Genomic DNA, 25,214 nt, shown 5'->3' with positions numbered 1-25,214 from the left:
AGGGGAGCACAGTTTATTTGATAATAGAGAACCGGTCCTTGTTACTTTTTATCCCGACAGTTGTACGAATTCAAGCTGCTGGGATTTGTAAATGAACACCAACATACTGTACTCTCAACAATACCTGTCATGGCCTTCAAGGATACAAGGCCACCTCCAGATTTCCACACACACTTCCAGGATTCAAACAAACCTACAACCTTATATCTGAGCCGTGGTGGAGATGACGATGAAGAGCTCTATTTAAGAATCGGAAGGACAGGAGAAGCCTCGCTTTATAACCTGCTAATGCTGCAGAGTGAGGAGCACACGTGCTATTAGGTGGAGCGTGTTATCACTTCTGACAGATGGCACAGGGAGAGTTCTGGAGAGCAAAGTTCATCAGCTATTGTTCAGTATAGCGCTCTGCTGATAGCTGTAATTTATTAATTCAATCCGTCTTTATTTTGCCATGATGGAGACACACAGAGGAAGGTGTTTATTGTCAACAGTTAGGATTGGGGAACGTGACAGCATCTAATTAAATGGGAACTGCTATGTCTTGTTTTTGTCTTCTCGGAGAAATTACTGATGACTGATTGGAATTTTAGCCATACAAGCTTTACCCAGTAATTGGTATGTTGAGCTCCAGCAACACCTTGCTCAATTCTGGTCAGCCTAATATAATGTGTCCCATTATACCGTGCTTATTTTTAAGACATTGTACCCTTAACTGCAGGGCGCAGAACGCACATTTAGAAGGTAAAGCTTTTCTTTCCAATATTGGTAAAACAAAAACACACAAATGAATAAGGGATCTTGATGTGAAAGAAGAAATTTTGTGGGCTGATGTCTGGAAAAATGCAACATCATTTCTGTGCTGCTGAAGCATCATAATTACAGGGAATGCAACAAACAGGACTTATACCTGCACAGTGGATCAGTGAGCCACTTCTCATCAGTATTACTAAGTTGAATGGGAGAAGGATTGGAACATAACATATGATTTGTTAGTATAGACAAAGAAATAATGAAATACTAAATAAAATATGTTTCTACTTTAGTTAAACCTTATGTTCTCTGACAAGCTAGATGAGTTTAACCACCCATCAAAGAAAAGCATAAAAGAAATACATTTGTCATTTCATATTTCTTTTAACAGTAGGCTACATTGAAGCTGGAACAATACATGTAGCTAGCTAGCTATGTATTTACATGTCATTATATTAAAGCTATAAATATTACTATAGCTGGCTAACTATGAGGTTGCTATTTGTTTTTTTAAATGTCTCGGCAACTATTGGAATAATTATCCTTCTTCAGACATTCAGCTTTATTTTGTGTTTACTGCTAGCTAATTAGCAAATGTAAGCATGCTAATATGCTAAACGAAGATGGTGACCACGGTTAACAATGTTAGCATTCTCATTGTGCGCATTTTAGCATGCTAACACTAGCACTTAGCTCAAAGCACTGCTGTGCCCACAGCCTCAGAGAGCAGCGGGAAGGTGCGAGTGCTCGAACAAATGTTTCTGGTGAGTTCCCTAGCTTAACAAGTTGAAGTTCGATACAAATGACTGGAGTAACCACAGTTCAAAACCATCACCATCCACCAGCCAAATGCTGGTAAAATTAATATGCAAGTGGCTGGTAGATTTGCTTCGTTGAAAAAAACAAACAATGATAATGTTAATTGACTGCTGGTGAAATTTGAACCTTCACTATCCATTTGGCTGGTGGATGCAAAAGTAAAAACAAGATAAATGTGATATAGTTTACAATATATCTTCACTGACTGTCACACTTGTCACTGACATCTCCTCATAGGTAAATTAATCTTCTGAATTTATTGAAGTTAATTTCAAATATCTCAGTTGATTGCCAGCCCACCTTACGTGGGCATGAATGCATCGTCACATGCAAACTGTACATTTTTCCTGAAAAGTCAGTGATATACAGCAAGATGAGACCCATGCATGTTTACTTGGTGGCCTGTTAGATGAATTGCTTTGTGTTCTTATTTACCAGAGATGGTTTGATTGATTCCAATTTAGGATTATCATCTCTAGGTCTGGAGAAAAGCCTGAGCCTCACCATTAATCTCTACGTTTCCTGTCACCGGTGACAGATGACCTGCCCTTCAACTCTCTGCCACCCTGTGGAGGAGACACATCGTCAATCAGAGTATCACTCGCGGCCGCAGTTAGGAGAGGGAGGGTCCTGGCAGGCTGACGCCAGTGGCGATAATGGTTCTGGTGATGGTGTGTATTTGTGTGTGTGTGTGTGTGTGTGTGTGTGTGTGTGTGTGTGTGTGTGTGTGTGTGTGTGTGTGTGTGTGTGTGTGTGTGTGTGTGTGTGTGTGTGTGTGTGTGTGTGTGTGTGTGTGTGTGTGTGTTTTTCTGCTTATTTGAGCCTTCAGGAAAACAAGGAGCGGTGACATCAGCCCGTTGTTGTGCACCTCTGTCTCCTCACAAATGAACTGGTTATTTATGGGAGCGAGGGAGGAGAGTTTAGTGGAGGGGAACTGTCAATGCACATAAAGGGACAGAGAGGAGGCTTACAGCAGTGCCATACTGGAACTCATGAATATCATTCTGGCCAGCGTCCATTTGCAAGGTGAAGGAGACATGTCTCTTGTCCTTGCATTCCTTCCTATGACGAGTACATAAAAAAAGGAGACCTCAGACAGTTCACACATGAAGTGTGTGTGGGTAACCGCAACAGATTATAAAAAACAGAGGAGGAATTTTAATTTTCTGTTGTTTGCTCACCCTCATTAACACTAGTCAAGATGATGAGCAGCTGTTTTGTGTCTCAGTGTGGCCACTGTGGTTTTGGGTGTAGTTCACTCTTGAGGACCTACTTTTCAGCAGATCAAAATATGTAATACTTTTAATTAGGGATGCACAGATACAGATACTGGTATCGGGTCCGATACTGTGCTCATGTACTCGTACTCATAAAACTACTCCCGCACCCGATACCAGTTCACGCATCACTGCTTGTGATGCTAGTTAGCACTGCACTTGGCAGCAGGTAATGTTAACGTACGGTTGGCTAATAGCTTACCTAAACACGATTCAAAATGGTAAAGCTAAATGGTCTAAATTGTCACTGTATTTCACTCGAAAGGGTTAAAACACCAGTTGCTAAAGTAGCTAAAGAAACAGCGTAGCTTATGGTAGCCTGCAGATTGAATTTTCCAGACACCATGGCCACTGCCGGAGTCGAAGATGAAGGAGAAACAAACATAACTGTTAAATCCTCACGCTTCCCTGAAGTCATCTGCGTGGTAACATTTTGCCTTCCCCGTGAGTTATGTAAACAAGCCATTCAATTGTTAGAACTTTAATGGTGTTATTATTTTTTATATATATATTGGTATTAGTACTCATATCAGTACTCGGTCGGCAAGTACCTAAATGTAACTTGTACTTGTTGGTGTGAAAAAAAAGTAGTGGTATCGGTGCATTCCTACTTTTAATGATATTTCATAAATGTTTGGTCACCAGATGTCGAAGTCTCAGTGCTGCCTCTGTTGGCCTCCTGAAGCAGAAACTGACAGAAGACGAAGGCAGTCGGTGGCGTCCTCTCCTCGTCTGTGCTCTTTGGTTGTTGATGTTTCTGTCTCTCCACAGTGGGCCCGGGCCCCTGTTTGTGAGATGGCTGTCTATATTGACAGGTCCCCAGCGCCCTGGCTGCTCTGTGGGACAGACATAACAGAAGGGGTGAGCCTGGGGCACAGCCTGTCTCTCACTGCGTGTCTCACTATTGTCTCTGAGTCGCTGCCCTTTTCCTTCTTTTCTCCACATCACAAAAACCATAAGCAAGTTTGTGGGGAAGTATCCGTTCCCTACGCTACAAGCATTTTGTTAAACTCAGTTGGATAAAGTTTAAATGGGATAACACTTTAGATTACAATCTGCAAATTGCAGTGTAATTATTTAGAAATTATTTTGTAAAAGATTTTAATTTAATATGGAGTATTTAGTACCCTTATTGCAAACTTTATTACACTGTATTGGACAACATACAGCATAAAGAATATTTTGACATTAATTAATTAATCACATATTTCAACTCACTTATTATGAAAAGCATGCATGAGGAATTTCAGGCGAGGTGATAGATGTAACGTTTTAATTCTAGTAAACTACGATCAGGACAAAATGGAGAATATATTATAAGTTCCCATATCACAGTCCAGGCTGTGAAATAAAGTGCTCCCTTGTTCAGCCTTATTTCACTGTAATTATAGTGCAGTTGGTTTGGTTTGTTTTTATCTGTCATAAAATAACCTATACCACAAACTTCCAAATATTCACCAAAAAAGACCACAGTTTCAACATTAAACATGGACTATTACGGTGTTTGGTGTTTTAAGCCCCCAACGCGGTCACTTTTCTCTAGGCACTAGGATTAGGCAATGGTTAGGGTTTGGGTTAAAGTTAGGGTTAGGTGCCTTGAAGTCGACGGTCGCAGCACTGCCTTGAAGTCGACGTTGGGGGCTTAAAACACCATCAAGCGACAATTACAGTTAGAGTATTTCAAATAAAACTATCTTTACCCATATTTACCCATTTTTCATGGTCATTTCAAAGGAAATGTTGCGTATGTGGGTCATGATAGCATTACTGAAAACACTGGGGAAAAAAAATATTGTGAAAGGACATATAGGCTTAGCATTTTGGTCTACTTTTTGGGACTTTGCATGCACCCTCTAAAGTATTTTTGTATACTGGGTTATAGAAAAAAGTTCTCCATTCATTACATGAGACGCGATGTAGTGTAGGCTAGTGACTGACGAGTCTTTGATGCAGTCTGCTGCTTCCTGCTGGCTACACAAGAGATTGGCCAACACTGACAGTCCCATAATGCAGCATAATATGGATAGACTTTGTCTTAGGTTTAACAACCTATGAAACTAATAATGAACAATATGAAACTAAAACGACATAAGCTTAATATAGAATGGCTTAGGAACGATAGGCTATTTAGAGGTGGATAAACGCAATTTAGAGGTGGATAAACGCAATTTAGAGGTGGATAAACGCACTTTGGAGGTGGGTAAACGCTGTTTCTGAATTTCGGGAGGTGCATAAATAGCATTTACGTGCGTTTAGCCTCCACTACATCCCTGACCCTATTCCCTGTAAATGTTTCTAGGTACCTGTATGCACAAAATAACATTGAAATGTATGGACTGTAATCCAAAACGTTACTGGATAAAGTCTGCAAACGTGTCACAAATAAGAATTGTTTTGTAGCAATCATTTCTTGTAGCAAAATATATCTCTGGCATGATTGTGGTAAGAGTATTTATGGCGTCTGGAGGCACGGGTGTGGTCAGGTAAATGAGATGGGTGAGGGTGTTTGTTTGGTGTCGAGCTAGCAAGGGGGTGGAGAGGGGGCAGTGGTAGTGGTGTCTGCCCGACAAGTTGTGTGTTGGCGTCCATACAAAAACTGACGCCTACAGGCATGGCTCCGCCTCTTTCCCACCAGATCGACTTTCTTCAGCGCAGGAATGAGACACAGACACCTCCTCCAGGCTGAGACATATAATCTGGGCCTGTCAGGGCCTTTATCAAACAGGATCAACTGGTGTGCTGGGCCTTTCTCCACAATCCCCACGGGCAGCAAGATACCTGCACACGCATTCCTTCGACACATCCCTATCCCAAGAGGCGTATCACCTGTCTTTTATGGCAGCTCAGCTCGAAGATGAGGGGGGAGAGCTGGAGTACAGTTGCTCCTCTGCATTGTCCTGATTGAAAATGAAGACAGCAGCATGGCCTTCGGTTTGGAGGATTCTCTTGATCCCCTGAGTCTCAAAATGTCAGAATGCTGATCAACAGAAAATCCCTGTCTTAGAAAAAAACAGATTTTGTGCTTGTTTTGTCACTGCGGCGTATTTCCATTGCAGCAATAATGACAATATGACCTGTTGATTGTTGGAGATGAGTTTAGCAGGCCTTTGTATAGCCCCTTGAGGATACAGCGGCCCACCTGAGGGAGCCCTCCTTGGCTCAGTTTTTTCAGCCCGTCACTGTGAGTGACCAGATAAAAGGGGGTATGAATCAAAGCAGCAGCGTCGTTGTGCACAGAAGTCTAATCATATCAGGCGCCCCTGAGCCATATGTCTTTGTACTCTCTTTAATTGAATTGAGCCCGGGATGAGATTGGCTGACATACCTTCCAGTGACTGAGACGCACTTTAGAGAGCGAGGCGAGCAATAGGAGCAATTTGGGATGGTTGTTTTCTTGGCACAGTTTGGTATAAAATCCTTAAAGGTATCCCACAGCCTGCAGTTTCATTTCACAGGTTTCATTGCTGTTAATAGACTTGCCCAAGGCACCAACCTTTATTGTCAAATATAAAATAATTGTGAATTTTATTGCCGTGTTTGCAGCCCGACGATTGCTTATTAAAGACAGACTCATCAAACACGACAGATTTGTGCTCAGCAAGGCTTGTAGTGACAAACACTTACCTTATTGAATTTCTTGGCCACATGTGAATGCATTATTTGCTCCTGACTCACAGAGAGGAGGACATCTGACGTCAACTTGTCCTCAGACTTGGCCAACTGAATTACTGGCATCTATCAGCAAGTGGCCTCATGAAGACACATGAAGATCAAGTTAATGATTTAATGCCTCTGAATTGCCTCTTTATTTGTGCCCTTGTCCACCTCTGTTAATCACTTTGTATAAAGAATTGCAGAGGAGGTGCAGACATGTCAGTATCTACAGTATAGAAACACCATAACGTGTGCATACATGTTTGAGTGAAGTCCCAACACCTTTGTGACTCCTGTATGAAACAACATTGCCTGGAGCAGATGGGATTTTCCCTGAAAAGAACTGAGGTGAAACACATTTGGTTTTTCTTCCTATTTGGTTTGTCCTGCTTCCTGTGCAGCCAGGAGGCTAAACCGTGAAAACCAAACAGAAATGGAAACAGACAGACAGAGAGGTCTTTTCAGGCTCCTTGGCCCATAATCAGAGTGGGATGTGGGTTTAAAACCAATGTTCAACGTGGTTGTAATGTAGAGTTAAAGCTGTCCAAACAGGGTTAATTCCCGGCGAAGCGGGCTGGCCGCTAAAGAGGTGAGAAGCTCTGATTTTAGAATACATAGGTGCCAAATAGCAGAGGATATAATGAGACGGTGAGAGCCTGGCAAAGGAGACAAGAACACTTTGTGACTCATTTTTGCCAAACTCAGCATGACCAAGTGTTCCTTCTAATGCTGTGCTCTCAGAGCGAGTGGTAGCTTGGCTGAACTTCTTTTATTACTTGAAAAGTTGATATGAAACGAGAGTGGCTCAAGAGGCACAGCTGTTAATATTATACAGTACTTGACCGAGAGATGTGCTGCTCGTAGAAACACACTGAATCCTCACAGTTCGTCCTCACTGCTGCATTTATTTGCCTTAAAGCGGCTATAATAGATATTTTTTAAATAATGTATAAATGACGATGTGGAAACAGGGTAACAATGTGAAAGGGGTCGCTGAGAGTAATGTACCTAGTGAATTCTAATTCTGAATCTACAGCTCCCCTAGGCTTTGTGGAGCTATAGCAAGTTTCAGCTGATTGTATAGCTGTCCGGCCCACAACTTCACTGGTTTGGTTCACTCTCATCCCTCTCATAGCGTTGTTTTCAGGCAGCTGTTTTCAGTTAAAAGCTGTAAAAAAAAACACTGTCTTTAGCATTTAACAGTTAGCTTGTGAATATACTGGAGCATTTAGCAGCTAAGCTGTCAATTGTTTGCTCAGGAATTGGTAGAGACCCAAAACTGAGCTAAAAGAGAGTGAATTTTGTAATTACATTCACCAGGCTGCCTGAAACACGGCTCCAAATGAATGATAATGTTGCACAGTAACTGCTTAAAGGATGATTTGTGTTCACAACTTGTTTTTGCTGCCCCAAGTTGCCAAAAAGTATGTTTTTGCAGGTTACGAAATTAAAAAAATGAATTACAGTACATTAAAGGAATAGTGGGACAATTTGGGGAATATACTCTCTTTTCTCGATAGTAGATATCTCTAATATCTGTATGCTAAATATGAAGCTAGGGGTGGGGGTGGAAGCGGATAGAAACAGCTTGCCTAGCTCTGTCCAAAGGTAAAAACAAAAACTCCACCTACCAGCCCATTTAAAGCTAATTAATTAACACATTTACACTTAACTAAACAAAAAAAAGATATTACGTATTATTCAGTGAGCATTAGAAGTCCTGGTAGGCAGACAGGGCCAAATCCCTTTTCCACTATTACGCTGCTGACTCTAGCTTCATACCAGTATTTACTGTACAGGCATGTAACATGTAACTCATGTAACATGTAACTCTCTACAGAAAAGTAAATTAGCATATTTCCCAAAATTTTCAACTATTCCTCTAAGAGTTGCTGCCAAAGTTGTCATTTAAAATACAAAATAATTGCTTATGAAGACAAAATTCATGCATTCTTAACTGATTTATTTCACAGCACATTTTCCAAACCAGTATTTAGACTGAACCCTGTGATTTAGTTAAGTATACATGTATAGAGAGAATTTTGTGGATTAATCTCAGCAGCATTTCAGATTCCTCAGCCTCACACAGGGCACGTTAGGGTTTCCAGCTGCTGTTTCATGCTCCGCTCTCTATGCCATGCAATTATGCTGGTTCCCACCGGAGGTTTGGATTGGGTGGAGCTCAGCAAGGAGTAAGCTCAGGCATTAACTGCTCCTTACTGAGCGTAACTTACATGAATCCACAAATACAGTTAGAACAAAAGAAGCTAAGACACACGCAAACACACTGCACCAGAGCACAAAAGAAAATGAACCATTAAAATAGCTGCTGTACAGGAAATGGCATTCCTTAACTGGATAAGGCACAAAGAGACGCCACCCATCATTTTGTAACTGATTCACATGTGAAATCACTCTCTGTAAAAGTGTCTGTTACGTGCAATGAGGCCTCACAGACTGTTAAAAAAAAAACTAGATTCTTTGGAAGCCCTTTCGCATCAAACTGTGCCAAAGCAAAGAAAACATCTCACAGATTTCAAATGAAGCCCCCAAAGGACATTGAGCTTTTTCTCTTTCGTCCATCAAGAAAATGCTTTTTACTTAATTGCATAGCTTATGGGCTATATCAGAGAACATGACTGAAAGAAAAAAAGAAAGACTATTTAAGGAAAAACTGCTGCTTTGGATCAGATGTTTAAAACAACATTCTGTTTCCCTGCTGCCTGTCTGGGTTGGGAACAATGTGCTGAGACCTGGGCAGACAGTGTGTCGCAGGGTCTCTTTGCTTGTGACAACAGAGTCCTTGTAAGGGAGGCTGGTAATGACTGGCACAGAGGCTGCAGCCATGCCAGTGGCCATTCAGCCACCCTGCACAGTCACTTGCCCTGGATTGACTTTATTTTGTGATCAACAGCGCCCTCTGGTGGCATGAGCCTGAGTCACAGGGCAGAAATGTTTTTAACTGACTTGTAGAAATGTTTTTGACTGACATGTCTTGTGTCTGTTACTCATCTGCTGTGTGTGCATGAAATAATTCAAGGCAAGAAAAATAATTCAAATTCTCACACATTATGTTTCTAATGGTATTAAAGCAAAAAAAGGACATTTTTTAATCTAAAATCATATTAAAGGCAGGAGCTGATTTTACACATATATAAGTAAGCCCTCTTATTCATACCTTATGATCCACTACAAGTGTGGGTCTCTGTATCTGCAGAGACCCTGCCCTCTTACTGTATTTTCTCTTTTCTTCTTATTTTGCTGCGTGCAGGACATTTATGGGCGTCAGCAAAGAGCCTTTGGGCCCCACGTGGGTGCGTAACCCCCAGCCATTAACAGCAGCCTTTGGTCACTCCCAGGTCGTTAAATACCGCCGCTTTGTAATGCCCCTCGGCATTTGATACCGACACACAAGGCACCCTTTAGCGTCTGTATTCTACAAAGCATTTGTATTTGATGATGAATGGGTTATTATTACATTGCTGTGTGTTTGTGTGTGTCTTCCAACACACACAGACACACACACACACACACACACAGACAGGATGAAGCTCTGCATTCACAAAAGATTCGGCAATGTGGCACCTTCCTGCAGGGTTGTGGGGAGGTGTGTGTGTGTGTGTTTATTTTTACTTTAGAATGTCACCGCAGTGAAACAATCAGAAATAAGGTCTAATTCACGACCTTGTTCTTGGTAACGCCACTCCCTCTTTTTATTCACTCTCTAGCTCGCTGGACCACCGCTGCTCTCTCTTTCTCTTTAGCTCATTGAGCCGAGGAGGGGGCGCCATCTTTGAATGCTGTGTTGAAACATATTATACCTTTTAAGGTCCCATTTTCAGGTTCATACATACGATTTTTGGTTTTTACTAGAACATGTTTACATGCTTTAATGTTCAAAAAACACATCATTTCCATACTGTCTATCTGACTATGCCTGTATTTACACTCTGTCTGAAACACTCAATTTTAGTGCCTGTCTCTTTAAACCCCCTCCTGAAGAGCCCAGTCTGCTCTGATTGGTCTTTATTTCCGGGTCTTTGGCATCTGTGCTCTTGGCGTCTCTGCACCGCCATTGCAGCCGGGGAATGACCTGTAACGGCACTTTCGACCTATAGTATAGTTATGACATCACAACCGTACGGAAGTCCTGATGGCTTGTTTGAAGGCCCAAAGCCCATGGGCTGTGTGCTTTTCTCTTATGATACTTTCACAGTATTTATATAGCACCTCAACCAGCGTTATAATAAATAATGCATTATGGGAATTGTAGGACCCAGTGGAGCTTGACCCATACTACAAACCAAGTCAGGATATCACAGATTCTGCTGCTTTTATTTAGACCATTCCTTTTTAATCTGTCTTTCGCAAGTCCCCCAACCTAATGGAAGTGCAATATTTAATCACTGGAGCACCCCTTTAAGGGTGTTGTTCATCTTCTCTGTCATCTAAAAGTAGTCTTTTAAAATTACAAATGCTAATAAACTCCCAGATCTAGCTATTTTTCTGGGAAAGCACTCATTTATTCTGTTAAGTCTTTGGCATTCACATTTGCTTCATCAATAGTGTTTCTTTATTAGTACCTTCATGCTTTGAAAAAGTCTCAGCAATGGTTGCTGTTTAAAGCTGCCAGAATACAAACACCCGCCCACACACACAGCCCCTGACACATGGATGCATGCACACACATTTCCCCCTGCATCCTTGATGCCTGTTTGTCTGCTCTCATGACTGCAGCAGCTCGACACAACTTCACACCTGACAGGAGCTCCACAGAACATGGCAGTAAAATCTTCCATCATCCCTGACCCAACGTCCTCGCCCCTCTCTTCCTCTCTGCTGCTGTTGTTCTAAGGTTTTCTGCATGTGCGATAGTAAATAATTCATTGTCAGCTACGTGGCTGCCTACAGGTCCTAGTGCGGAGAAATCAGCCTTGCTCGTCATTCTTGCAGTGTGCACTCTGGCAGCGGCTCCTGGGAGAGAGAGAGACAGAGAGAAAGATTGCACAGATCCAAGGAAGCTGCAGAGCACCCACGCCCACCGAGGATACACAGGACTGCCCTTACTCCCCCTCCTCCCTCCATTCCTCACTCTCCCACCCATCCCCTCTTTCTCATGCTCAACTCTGCGCTCAGCATAATCAGAACTGCTGGGGTTGTAGTCAGGCTGTCCATCGCCTCTCAACAAGCCACTTGCCACTGAGGAGAAACTTCAAGAAGCTCATCCACACAGCTTTTAATTTTCCTCCTGCTGAAGGATGCTGAAGCTCGGACAGAGATGGACAAGGCTGATCTGCTTGTCGCTTCTGTGTCTGTGTCTCTGCCTGCCAAGGGAATCAGACGCCAGGAGAGCCCCCAAGATACCCCGCTGTCCTGCGACCTGCTCCTGCACCAAAGACAGTGCCTTCTGTGTGGACACCAAGGCTATCCCCAAGAGCTTCCCCCCTGGAATTATCTCCCTGTGAGTCCAACTTTTGTGTGTGTGTGTGTGTGTGTTTATTTTTTTTTTTTTACAAAAGCAGGCTGGTACAGATGGCTACATCACTGATGTCACCCTACATTATGTAATGATGCGTGAATCCCTTCTTGTCTTTTAATTACCTGAAAGTGAACATAGGTATTACATTAACAGAGAGATGTTTACCAGACAGCATAAAAATAACAATGTCCATTTACTGTACCATATGCTGAACTTAGTTTAGGGGACACAGCAGTAAAATCCTGTCGAGCTCCAGGGAGAAATACCAACAATAGATTTCCTATCTCACTGCAGGAGACCTGCTTCTCCTCTGAGAGATCTAATCTTGAAGAGACTTCAGACATACGCACAATAAATGGAGCACATGTAATGAAAAGGAAATCTTAACACTTGATGGGGGAAGGTTGTGTTTTGAGAAGAAGGTTACAGGGTGCCCCCCTTTCATGAGATATTGACACATCGCCCGTGGATTGAATATTAAGTCAAGGGAATTCCAGAGCACAGGCTGGTGGAGGTGCCCTCGTTTTAGAATAGAGAAGAAGCGAAGAAAGAGCTTGTGTGTCCTAGTTTTGAAAAGATTTAGCCCTACTTGATATTTCAACTGCATGTGAGAGAAGAAATAAAAAACAGTCAACGTTGTGAACAAGACATTTTCCACACGTGGGTGATGATAACTGATGTTTTTTTGTCTGAACAGGACGATGGTGAATGCAGCCTTTACCACGATCCCAGAGGGAGCTTTCTCCCACCTTCACCTACTGCAGTTCCTGTGAGTTTGACTTTTTAAACACCGTAAACTCTTAATTCAGTATCTCTCTCACCAGTGATTAAAAATACAGTCACAACACTTAATGTCACATGTATGCTTTCACGCAGCATGATATCGTAGCACACGCAGACCACTTTTGTTTTGCAGTGACAATGAAAGTGACTTCAGCTACTAGAAATGAATGGTTATTGAAAGCAGTGGTGACATAGCAGTAAAGTGGCTCTGTATCAGTGTCATTGCCAATCACTGACAGTTCTGCTCTGCCAGACAAAGGGCCGTTTATCTACTCAGATGCAATCATGAGTGTGTGGTCACGTCCGTGTGTGTGTGTGTGTATGTATGTGTGTGTGTGCGCGTGTGTGTGTGTGTGTGTGTGTGTGTGTGTGTGTGTGTGTGTGTAGGTCTGCGTGTGTTTGTGTAAATTCCAAATTCATCTATGTGTTTACATAAGATTAGCTTTATAAACTATGAATGTTTTATGTGATAGAGACTGTATTCACTTCTATCTATTATGACTTGATAATTATTGCCTCCTTTTTGCAGGCTCTTAAACTCCAACACATTCACCATGATTGCTGATGATGCCTTTGCTGGTCTGTCTCACCTGCAGTACCTGTAAGTGTCTCACTTAAAAGTGTGAACTTAAAATATGAGTTTGGCCAGTCTTTTAACTCGCTGTGTTTTGGTGTACCTGTTTTTTTTTTTAAATATTGATCAAATTAATTTATATACTGACAAAAACCTGTTGCTCAGAAGAGTTTTAAAGTGAGTCTATGCAACATTTGAAAAAAAGAAATAGCACCTACTTACTATTAAAAATGGGAAGTAAAATTCATAAGCTGTAGGTAGGCCTGTAACAACTATTACATAATTGTCTAATCGCAATTTATTTTTAGTTTTTTACAAAATCGCCATTTCTTTGTTTAACCGCAATTAATTGCTAACATTAGCTAAGGTCCTAAGGGGTATGTATGACTGTTGATGGTAGTTGTCAGTTTCATGTTCATTTAAGAAAAAATACAATGTTTTATGATAATAAGGTGGCTTGGTTTCATTATAGGCTGTGTTACTACATTATCTGGGTCACATAACCAAAAGATGTATCCTGGGATTCATTCAAAACATTAATTTGTTTGAAAAACTGAAAAAGACAGTTATATTGTTAATCACGATTATTTCTTTGACAATTAATTGTACAGTAACATTTGGAATTGTTACAGCTCTAGCTGTAGACCTTACTTGGTCTGGTAGGACCAGTAGGTAATAGCGGCTAATGTTAGCAAAAATTCTAATAAAATCTGCTGTGTAATGAGTCAGCTCTATATGCTTTACTTCTACTAGATTGACATCATGCTTTGCATTTAGCACTATGCTGTAATTGTTAAGCAAAAGTTGCTGAAACTTGCTGTAATGCAAAGTTTTTTGCACTGCTTTCTTTTCTGTCATGCATTGTTTACTTTTGTGAATGAATAATTGCAGTAGGTGGGTTTATTTTTGTCTGCAAAGTGAATAGAATTAACCTTGAGGCTGCACTGTAAGATTTCAGGATTGGACTCAGTACTCACTGCAGTATGGCAAAGAATGCCAAAAGTAAAACTGACAATAAATCCTTCTATGACAGCGAGCACATAGTGTGATAAAGCTGAATATGCCATTCTGTGAATTGATAGGCTTTAGAAAGTAGTTAGCTGATGGCTTAGAGCACGCAGCTCTCCGTCCTGGCCATGCCTCAGGCTGCTTGCTGTGTGGCTTTGGCGGCAGGCCAGCCATCAGGCCTCTCTGCATCACTGCCAATACCATCGCTACCCGCTGTGAATGCTAATAAAGTCACACTTTTATATCCAGCCACCTCCAAAGAGTCTGCACATGCTGTTTGTCCCCGACTATCAATAGACAAAACGTAGACCGGATGGGATCGAATGACGCTGACACGCAGACCTTTGTAATACTCTCTGCACTCAGTGGCTATATTTTTATCACATGATTCAAAGGCATGAAATTAGCTTTTACCATAAGTCATTCAGTTTTTTTTAAAACTTTTTCTTTGCAGTCATTCCACTGATTATACCATAATTCATTTGTTGTCAACCCAGACTAATTTCTCAAAACAGATAAGCCGTAACCTTTTGATTATAAATCCACCAGATGCAGACTGTGCTATTACTGACATAATTGCTGCTTACAGTCAAACTCCTATTGTGCTCTGCACTGACAACACACAACTTCCTCCGCGAACAAGCACGACATCCCATAATACTGTGGCTGAATTCCAGAGGTTGTCATCACTGTGTGACACGTATGTACGGTATATGTGAGTGGTTTGTTCTCTCCTCAGGTTCATTGAGAACAATGACATCCAGGCTCTCTCAAAGTATACCCTCAGAGGGCTCAAATCCCTGACTCATCTGTAAGTATTTTGTTGAGCTAATAAGATGGAGAAACCCTGTCTAAACATTTGTCACTTTGCACAATACATTTAAAAACCAGAACATTTGAAAAAGACTCCAAAAGAGCAGGGATTTATTTAGCAATTACATACTATATAAGCAAGACATAATGATAACTGTCATGTGTTGTTTTTGTTTTTTTAATCAGATCTCTCTCAAACAACAACCTGCAGCAGCTTCCAAGAGATCTCTTCAAACATCTAGACATCCTCACAGATTTGTAAGTGTGCCTTCACTAAAATAAAAACAGGGTTTGACAACCTGAGAGCTTTGACCTTACAATCTGTCGCTACTCAACACTGGTTTGCTGGTGCTCCCTGAGGGTTTTAGTGGACTACCACACTCGTCGGCAGAATTGTCTGGATCGAGTCTGTGGTTTGTATCTGAGTCAAACCATACTGATGCACAAAAACACTTGTGTCCTTCCTGTTAGGTTTGGAAGATTTTGTGTTTGAGCATTTGGGATATAAACTGACTCTCTTCCCCCATCTCACTCAGAGACCTGCGGGGGAACTCCTTCCGCTGCGACTGTAAAATCAAATGGCTGGTGGACTGGATGGAGAAGACCAACACTTCAGTTCCTGCTATCTACTGTGCCAGCCCCTTCGAATTCCAGGGACGCAGAATCCACGACCTCGCACCTCGAGACTTCAACTGCATCAGCGCAGGTTTCACCTTCTCTCTTTCGAACATTTTTGGTGGTGACTTCTTGTTTTGTATCGTAATTCTGCGTTGTCTTCCCATAGATTTCGCTGTTTATGAAACCTTCCCTTTCCACTCTGTGTCAGTGGAGTCCTTTGAGTTCAATGAGGATCAGTTTGTAGTCTTTGCTCAGCCTGATTCAGGGTTCTGCACCTTGTATGTATGGGATCATGTGGAGATGGTCTTCAGGATGTTTCATAACATTACCTGTAAGTTGCTGGCTATGAAAGCATAAATATTGTACCAATTTATGTTTAAAGATCCCCTATTATACTCCTCTTCAGCATCATATTCGTACTCTACACTACGTTTATGCTTCTGTGTATGTCTGTTGCAGCCCGCTCTGCTGTGTACTGCAAACCAGTGGTGATAAGCAACAGTCTTTACATGGTTGTTGCTCAACTTTTTGGTGGATCTCATATCTACAAGTAAGGCTTGCAATATAATAATAATGCAAACAGCTTGTGACCTGTTGAATTTCTCATCGAACTCTCGGCAAGAAAGCAAATAAGCATATTTTCCAGAAATATTATTTTTTTGTGGAAAGCTTTAGGAATACTATGCCAACCTTTTTGTTATCACAGGTGGGAAGAGGACCCGCAGCGCTTTGTAAAGATCCAAGACATTGACACCACTCGCGTGAGAAAGCCCAACTTCGTGGACACCTTCCAGCTGGATGAAGAGTGGTACTTCGTAGTAGCAGACAGCTCAAAGGCAGGTTCCACCAGCATTTATCGCTGGAACAGCAATGGTTTCTACACCCACCAGTCCCTCCATCCCTGGCACCGGGACACCCATGTGGAGTTCGTTGATGTTGGGGGAAAGCCTCACCTCATCCTCTCCAGCGCCTCTCAGCCACCCGTGGTTTACCAGTGGAACCGAGGCCAGAAGCAGTTTGCGTTCTTCTCTCAAATCACTGAGCTAGCGGATGTGGAGATGGTTAAGCACTTCTGGGTGAGGAAGGTTCTTTACCTTTGCCTCACGCGCTTCATAGGTGACTCCAAGATCCTCCGCTGGGAAGGGCAGCGTTTCGTGGAGATCCAGACTCTTCCGTCGCGGGGCTCCATGGCAGTGTATCCTTTCACAGTGGGCCTCCGTCAGTACCTCATTCTCGGAAGTGATTTCTCCTTCTCCAGAGTATACCTGTGGGATGACCTCACTCAGCGCTTTCAGCCCTTCCAGGAGCTTAACATGAGGGCCCCGCGAGCGTTCAGCTTGGTATCTGTCGACAACAAGGACATGTTGCTGGCTGCCAGCTTCAAAGGCAACACCCTGGCCTACCAGCACCTGGTGGTGGATCTCAGTGCTAAGTAGACATGCTAATAGAGCGAAAAGGAGGCTGGTCTAAGCATTCATCAACATGTGCCAAATAAATGAAAGACTGCAAAATGTTTAAGCCATGTATACGGTGGCCGGGAAGTGCAATGCAACATTACAAAGAATGAAACACTTTTACATTTTGGAAAACAAAATAACATTTTGGAAAACAAATTTACATTTTGGAAAACAAAATAACATTTTAGAAAACAAATTTACATTTTGGAAAACAAAATAACATTTTAGAAAACAAATTTACATTTTAGAAAACAAATTTACATTTTGGAAAACAAATTTACATTTTGGAAAACAAAATAACATTTTAGAAAACAAATTTACATTTTGGAAAACAAAATAACATTTTAGAAAACAAATTTATATTTTGGAAAACAAAATAACATTTTCGAAAACAAATTTACATTTTAGAAAAACAAATTTACATTTTGGAAAACAAAATAACATTTTTCGAAAACAAATTTACATTTTCGAAAACAAATTAACAAGATGCAAAACACTTTTACCAGTCCCGAAACAAATTTACAAATGACAGATTCTTCACGGAAAGGGAATGTACCACATACCGGAAGTGATGAGGTTTTGTATACATGTCGCCTTGACTAGCGGAGTTATGGATCGAATGCGTCAATAGAGCGCGCCATCTTGGAACAGGGAGGCACTGCCTTATATACTGTCTATGGGCGTCCTTAATGCATCAGCGCGCCAATGTAGGCAAAGGTCTAACGGAAATAAAATCACTATAAATCGTCAAAATCTCATGCGATGTTCTAGTTTTTTTAAACAAAAAGACAAAGAGACTAATTAATGTGTTAATACAAAGAATATTTATTATAATCAGTTCACAGATATGAGTACAAACGGAAACTTCACCCTTCTGAACTAAGAGGTTCTGCTTCAAAGTGAAGTTTAAACAGACTGAAATGTCCAGGCTCACTCCCCACTAATGATTCATTTATTTCTGCATGTATTTATTTATTTAACGAGACTTTAAGTCGTGTTTTGTCGTCCACAGTCCGAGTCCCGCCAGACTCCCTTTAGGAAACCTGTGATTTAAACTTCGAGCAGGCTGTGACAGTCCGCCTCCGTTCAGTCCTGGATCTGATTCTCCCGGGCTTCCCTTTCCCTCCAGCGGGCCCAGCAATACGGCCTGGGTCTCCAGCTGCGTGGTGTCGGTTTTTGGCTCCCAGGAATGGGCAGTGAGCTCCAGGTCCTGCAGCTGCAGACGGACTCAGCTGCCCCCCTGCTGTAGCTTCGATCCGGCCGCGGCTGTCGACATGCTCTCGTGTTTCCGTCAGGTCCGGCGTCATATAAAAACTCCAAACACCGACCACACACGTAAAGTCACCATAAACTTCATTCACGCCAATACTACACTCACAACAACACAAATTGACTGCGCTCACCAACAACACCTCATCACTTCCGGTATGTGGTACATTCCCTTTCCGTGAAGAATCTGTCATTTGTAAATTTGTTTCGGGACTGGTAAAAGTGTTTTGCATCTTGTTAATTTGTTTTCTAAAATGTAAATTTGTTTCTCGAAAATGTAAATTTGTTTTCGCAAATGTAAATTTGTTTTCTAAAATGTTATTTTGTTTTCCAAAATGTAAATTTTTGTTTCGAAAATGTAAATTTGTTTTCGAAAATGTTATTTTGTTTTCCTAAATGTAAATTTGTTGTTCCTAAAATGTTATTTTGTTTTCCCAAAATGTAAATTTGTTTTCTAAAATGTTATTTTGTTTTCCAAAATGTAAATTTGTTTTCCCAAAATGTAAATTTGTTTTCTAAAATGTAAATTTGTTTTCGAAAATGTTATTTTGTTTTCCAAAATGTAAATTTGTTTTCTAAAATGTTATTTTGTTTTCCAAAATGTAAATTTGTTTTCTAAAATGTTATTTTGTTTTCCAAAATGTAAATTTGTTTTCCAAAATGTAAATTTGTTTTCTAAAATGTAAATTTGTTTTCTAAAATGTTATTTTGTTTTCCAAAATGTAAATTTGTTTTCTAAAATGTTATTTTGTTTTCCAAAATGTAAATTTGTTTTCCAAAATGTAAATTTGTTTTCTAAAATGTAAATTTGTTTTCTAAAATGTTATTTTGTTTTCCAAAATGTAAATTTGTTTTCTAAAATGTTATTTTGTTTTCCAAAATGTAAATTTGTTTTCCAAAATGTAAAAGTGTTTCATTCTTTGTAATGTTGCATTGCACTTCCCGGCCACCGTACATGTAACTAAAGGTCTGCTGTTTCACCTGATGTTTTAAGCGAGGCAACTAATTAAATGATTCATCTATTTTTATTCACTGTCCCTTAACATCTGAATGAAATAATGTGATAATACACAGCATCGGTAACATGCCAACATAAGTGTCATGTCATTGCCGCATACTGCTTCTGTTCTGCCAACCATATGTTTAGGCCAATTCTTTTTCAAAAGTACTATATTGTATACTGCACTTTAATAATGTGAAAATTATGTGCATGTGCATCGACTGAATTATTCACTGGATGAGACTGGATATTGTAACTGACTGTAAAACTATGAAGGTTTCGTAAGTTTCACAGTGTAGTCTATTTGTGTAGCATTTTGCATGACACGGTAAGAAATGATATAACTATGTAAAACAAGCAATACTCACCATTTAAATAGCCTACTTTGAAATCCTTGATTATGTTTATCTTTATATATGAGATACCTTTTGAATTTGTTTTGGATTTAATGTTCATTCTGCAATAACTGACATGGGATCAGAGAGGCATGAGCAAACTAAGTGAGGGGCCCCAAAATTAACTGAAAATGTCAACCTATTGCTCTTCCGAATTAAAATTTTAAATATGATCCTTAAACTTTGTTATACTTCCCAAATCCCCCAACAGTGGGATGTTTTGGGGACGAGGGTAATGAGCGAAATTGAAATTGAAAGATTGGGGGCACTATAGCAATCTTGGTGATTATAACTAATAACCAATTTGAGGGGTGTTGGGGAGCAATAACAAGATCAGAGAATGCATATTTAAGTTATAAAACATTCTAATAATTTCCTATGTTTTTGTGTACGTATAGTCACAAACTGTATTTCATTGTTGCTGTGTCCATTTGCACATGGAAGGGTGGGTGGCAAGTGGGTATGATTAAATCCAATTTAAGGCCCCTTAAAGGTCCTGTGTCCTGTGTCCTGTGGTTACAATTGCTTTTTAAAAACCACAATAACCCCAAAACACAACTACTGCAGCCACGGGTATTTCTCTTGTATTGCAGTACAAATATGTTCTGAAGAATTGGTACCACATATCAGTCTTTATAATTTGCTGTTAAATGTGGATAATGTTGCATGAGACCATTTGAGATGTAGACTAATATATAACAAAAATAATTAATTTACGCATTTAAACATTCTCACATTTAAAGCTGTTTATTTGTAGTCATCACTGACATCATCAGAAAAATTAGACGTAAATCTAATTAAAAAAATCCTAAGCCAAGCATGTATCCTGGGAAGAAAATATAAAATATGTTGCAGGGATGCTCATAAAGCGCAAACTGCGTGTTCGTAACGTAGAGGTTCGTAAGGCGCTTGCTTTGTTGTTCAGGGTGTCTGCGTGGGTGGAGTTAGAGCATTTGATTTTTGAGCACATATCCCCGCTTTTTCGCACGGTTCTGAACTGTAAAACTCGCGCGACCATATGTTGTTGTTGTTGATATATGAAACGTTAGCTCGTGTTAGCCAAATGTTAATGCATCATGCTGGAGTGAGGGCTTTGCTTTGACAGCTGGCAGCGGCATGCAAACCACTGTTTAGACTTTTCCCTCGACAGACGATATTTTATCTTACATGACGTTAACGCTACAGTGATATTTGTTTCCCGGAAAGAGTGAGAGCAAGTGGTGCTAACCTAACGTAGCTAGATAGCTAGCTCACGTCAACGTTGTCTATGTAGCGTTACGCTGGATAACGTTTAGCGTGGGTTGTCTGTTTAGCATAAGGAGTAAGTCGGTAAACAGGTTAAGCTAAAGTTTAGACTTCGGTATTGTAAATGTCTAACGCCACAGAAATGACCCTACCGCCCGAATGGGACGACGACGAGCGGATGAATTTTATGTTCTCAGACTTCAATGAGAACCGAGATGTCAACACGACGGACTGGGACAGTAAGATGGACTTCTGGACGGCTCTGATTCTCAAAGGCTGCAGGAACCGAGGCACCGTGTGTGTCAGTCTGCAGGAGCTGAACAAGACTTTTAGGAGGAAAGAAAAATCACCGCTGGGCTTGGCGACTGTCATCCAGTCCATGGCCAGGTAACGTCTACTGTTATTGTGTCAGCTCTGTCACTAATGTCTTTGAGTCATTCTGGTCACTAACGTTACATCGCTCGTATTATAACTTGTGCCAGATGTGGGAAGATCCAGAGGGAGTCAGAGTTTGCTGCCAATGTGGACTGTGGCTGGCTGTCCTGGGGTGTTGGCCTGCTGCTGGTAAAGCCTCTGAAATGGACCTTCTCCACTCTTCTGGGAAGCAGCCAAGTGCCTTTGGAGGAGTCTTTTGTTGTCATTGAACTAGTTAAGGTTTGTTTAACTCCGTGTTTCCTGATGTTATTTTAGAAGCACTACAATACAATATTATCATGATCCGTGAAACACCCTGATTTTTTTCATTTTTTTATTTTGGCAAATACATTCTTACATATCGTCTCACACAGTGACAGCTGTACTACTGATACAGTCACACAACATATTTTGAGACTTTCCATTATTCAATTATCCAAATGTTGCCCTTCCAATTTTTTTTTTTACCCATAGGGCATAGTTATTAACTATATACAGTCGAACATGGGAAGCTCTTCACTCCATGTTTCACCAGAGTTCATTTTTGCATTTTAAATATACTTATTGCAGTAATATGCTGTGCGTTACATTTATCAGAAGTTTCCTTATATTAATCATCCTTCAGTTTTTGCAATAGATGTACAACACTACACACAAATGAATTATCGAAATAAAATATAGTATGCATCTGAATAAAACTGAATCATGCAAACTAGTGTGTGGAGTACTGTACCGCCACGTGTACTTTGATCACATTTCAACTTGCCACCATGCTGAGTGGTTTCTCTTTCCCTCATCTCTGGTATTTCAGTCAGACAATAAAGGTTATGGCTAGATATAAAGCTATGTAATGTTTTGTTTTCCAGGAGAAAGCAGCGGAATTACTCAAGGTGTACCGGGGCAGTGAATTTGCGAGCCGCTCCATCCTGTCATTTCAAGAGCTGTGTACTCTCTCCTCTGAGGTCTGTGCTGATGAGAGCACCCTGTGCATGGCTCTGCTGCAGCTGCAGAGGGACAAGCAAGTGACGGTCTCGTTGCACGACGGCGAGAAGGTAAACAAACCGCTTATTCAAACTCTCTACCAAGCTGATGTGTGGTGAGTGTCTGGCGTCGCACCCAGGTGGGTGCTAACACACTGGTGGTAGTATCCGATCCGATCAGGACATCCCTATCTTTCAGCATGTTCGGAGATAGTTTGTCCTATGAATGCTTGCGTTAACGTTTTATGTTTCAACTGTCTTCATGTGTCTTTCTTTACAGGTTGTCAAATTTTGTCAAGCTGGGCAAGCTCAAGTTTCCCTCGTCAGCGACGTGGATTTGGGGATTTACCAGCTGCAGCGCAGTGAGAAGCTGCTGGAGGAGCGGGTGGAGAAACTTGGCCTTGAGGCTGACAAGTACATCAATTCATAATATGAACTTAAATTAGACATAGAATTAGTAATGATGACAAAGAAGATAGTACGTGTCATAAACGTTATAAACAAGTCATAAACGTGTATGACTTCTGTCATTAAGTGTCAGTCGGTTTTTGTCAAAAACGACAAAAACCGAATGACACTTAATGAAGTCATAAACATTTGACTTGTTTATAACGTTTATGACACGTTCATGACAGTGTCATGGCATAGTTATGACAGTGTCATGTCGCGATTATGTCGATACCTTCAAGTAAAGTGTTACACTGTTATTTAAGATGTATGTGATTTTCAACTTGCTCCCGTTGTAAAATAACTAGTACTATGTGTGCAACTCGATGCTTCAGCCATCTTTTTTACAGGTATTGGACTAATAGGCAGAAGGACTGCATTGCATTTTAATGTTTCTGAAAGTCAGAATTTCTTGTCTAATTGCAGGTGCAGAGAGGAAGCAAGGGTTCTGCTCCGGGAAGGGAAGAAATCACAGGTACTTGTATATTTAACTGAAAAAAAAAACCCATATATTTTATTGTGCACAACCAAATGTCATATCACTGGGTTCATTGGTAATATTCACTGTCTAACCCACAGGCACTGAGGTGTTTAAGAGGCCGCAAAAGGGTGGAAAAGAGAGCCGACAGCTTGTTTGCCAAACTGGAGTCCATCAGAGGAATCCTGGACAGAATTGCCCAGTCACAGACTGATAAGACGGTGAGAGGCACAATGGACATCAACGCTCTTTCTTTGTGTAGTTAGCAGAGTTTGTTGCCAGTATTGTTAGTGTGTGCCGAACATGTTTTGTAGGTTATTCAAGCCTATCAGGCCGGGGTGTCAGCCCTGAGACTCTCTCTTAAGGATGTGACTGTGGAACGTGCCGAGAGCCTCGTGGATCAAATCCAGGAGGTACAGTAGCTGTTGATTTTAAAGACAATTCTTTGTATGTTTTATTCCTTCAACTGAATCTTATTTTTAAACATCTTAATGTATCTTTTATATGATTTAACCAGTTATGTGACACTCAAGACGAGGTGAACCAAACTATATCCAGTGGTGTGAACAGCGCAGGTATGACATACTGTTAGTGCCACGTCTTTGATACATTGTATATGTGAATATCAAGGAGGTCTAAGTTTGTCATGTTTTTTTTTTGTAGATGCGGACTTAGATGAGTTGGAGGACGAACTGAAAGCTTTGTTGGACGAGTCAAAGCCGGATTCCGTCTCCGGTTTGCCTGAAGTTCCAACAAAAGGTCTGCGACCCTCGGGGGAGCCGGGCCTCCCTGGTACTGACCTGCTCAGTTCTCTGCCTGCGGTACCTTACACACCCCTGGATTTTACCGCTGAGCAGCTGGAGGAAGAATTAAATCAGCTAACGCTTACAGATTCAGGTGGGCACTTTCAGATTTTCTCTCTCTCTCTCTCTCTCTCTCTCTCTCTCTCTCTCTATTGGACAAGTAATGTAAAAGTTGTGAAGTAACACACAGTCATCACTCTGTCCAGGCTTTCAAAAGGAGAAAAGGACGTCGCCTGCCAAGAGAGTAGAGTCGGCACAGTGATTGCACAAGCAAAACATGGCAAGTTTGAAGCTCTGCATCCACATATGAAACTGTATCGCTAAAACATTTTCTGTGAGCCAGAGTTCATAGAAGTAAAATAAAGTACTAAGGAACTACATTTTAGCAATTGCTAAATCATCATATTGTAAGAGTTATAAAATCAACATCAGGATGAAAACAAGGCACTTTCCTTCAATAATGAAAATTAAAAATGGCTTTACTTTGGAGGCATGCCAAAAAGGATTTAAAAATAAATATTTTTTTTCTTTTGTAAATTAAAGTGTACCTCTCGCCAAAATGCAACCTAGGTCTTTTTTGTGAATGTACCCAAGTCAAACTTTCGTCTAAAAGCATATTTAGGACGGAATCGCCACTTTTAAGATTTACCGTATTCTCGTTTTTTGGTCAAATGGCCTTTTGAATGGGAGAGCTAGGGGCACTTTTATGCTAGCCTCAAAATAGCTATTTTTAAAACACTAAGAAGGCTCGACACAACATGAAACTTTGCCCCAAGTATCACCAGGGGCTCTACACCTTAACGAAGGCATTGACAACATTGTTTGTGTACCAAGAGTTTACTAAAAAAGGTTCTAAACAACTCACCGTAGCTCTGGTTGTTTCCGGCCGCTACCACCTCGGCAGTCAAAACGAGTCGATATCAAAACAAGTAGCCCCAGATTTAGTACATC

General features: G+C 40.9%; 2 protein-coding genes across 5 annotated transcripts; both read left to right on the top strand.

Annotated features, from left to right (window-relative positions):
* The first annotated feature begins 1,422 nt into the window (after nt 1-1,422).
* On the top strand, nt 1,423-20,077 carry lgi3 (leucine-rich repeat LGI family, member 3). 4 transcript variants are annotated; one of them, XM_039804570.1, is made up of 12 exons: nt 1,423-1,514; nt 2,049-2,240; nt 11,238-11,961; nt 12,677-12,748; nt 13,292-13,363; nt 15,084-15,155; nt 15,344-15,415; nt 15,694-15,863; nt 15,942-16,106; nt 16,235-16,325; nt 16,482-17,296; nt 19,457-20,077. In XM_039804570.1, exons 3-11 carry the CDS (start codon nt 11,759-11,761, stop codon nt 17,209-17,211), a joined length of 1,647 nt encoding a protein of 548 aa, XP_039660504.1. In that variant the 5' UTR covers nt 1,423-1,514; nt 2,049-2,240; nt 11,238-11,758; the 3' UTR covers nt 17,212-17,296; nt 19,457-20,077. The 4 variants fall into 4 exon arrangements, with proteins under 4 accessions (XP_039660504.1, XP_039660506.1, XP_039660503.1 ...); XM_039804569.1 differs by having other exon boundaries at nt 1,452-1,514; nt 2,034-2,240; nt 11,454-11,961; XM_039804568.1 differs by having other exon boundaries at nt 1,452-1,514; nt 2,034-2,240.
* An 813-nt stretch (nt 20,078-20,890) lies between these two features.
* chmp7 (charged multivesicular body protein 7) lies at nt 20,891-24,865 on the top strand. Its single transcript, XM_039804343.1, has 10 exons — nt 20,891-21,528; nt 21,624-21,795; nt 22,422-22,607; nt 22,816-22,949; nt 23,409-23,457; nt 23,562-23,681; nt 23,775-23,873; nt 23,978-24,035; nt 24,124-24,357; nt 24,470-24,865. Exons 1-10 carry the CDS (start codon nt 21,266-21,268, stop codon nt 24,523-24,525), a joined length of 1,371 nt encoding a protein of 456 aa, XP_039660277.1. The 5' UTR covers nt 20,891-21,265; the 3' UTR covers nt 24,526-24,865.
* The last annotated feature ends 349 nt before the right edge of the window (nt 24,866-25,214 follow it).

Source organism: Perca fluviatilis, chromosome 6 (assembly GCF_010015445.1).
Source record: "Perca fluviatilis chromosome 6, GENO_Pfluv_1.0, whole genome shotgun sequence".
NCBI classification, from domain to species: Eukaryota; Metazoa; Chordata; class Actinopteri; order Perciformes; family Percidae; genus Perca; species Perca fluviatilis.
The sequence above is the reverse complement of the archived record's forward strand: the minus strand, read 5'-3'. Positions and strand labels throughout refer to the sequence as shown.

What these genes read in the sequence shown, in the direction of transcription:
- chmp7 (XM_039804343.1), top strand. Translation starts at nt 21,266, where the DNA reads ATGTCTAACGCCACAGAAATGACCCTACCGCCCGAATGGGACGACGAC. An exon ending in CGTTGCACGACGGCGAGAAG is followed by an intron (nt 22,608 to 22,815) that starts GTAAACAAACCG and finishes CTTTCTTTACAG; the next exon opens with GTTGTCAAATTTTGTCAAGC. An exon ending in CAGTGGTGTGAACAGCGCAG is followed by an intron (nt 24,036 to 24,123) that starts GTATGACATACT and finishes TTTTTTTTGTAG; the next exon opens with ATGCGGACTTAGATGAGTTG.
- lgi3 (XM_039804570.1), top strand. Translation starts at nt 11,759, where the DNA reads ATGCTGAAGCTCGGACAGAGATGGACAAGGCTGATCTGCTTGTCGCTT. An exon ending in CTTCACCTACTGCAGTTCCT is followed by an intron (nt 12,749 to 13,291) that starts GTGAGTTTGACT and finishes TCCTTTTTGCAG; the next exon opens with GCTCTTAAACTCCAACACAT. An exon ending in CTAGACATCCTCACAGATTT is followed by an intron (nt 15,416 to 15,693) that starts GTAAGTGTGCCT and finishes CATCTCACTCAG; the next exon opens with AGACCTGCGGGGGAACTCCT.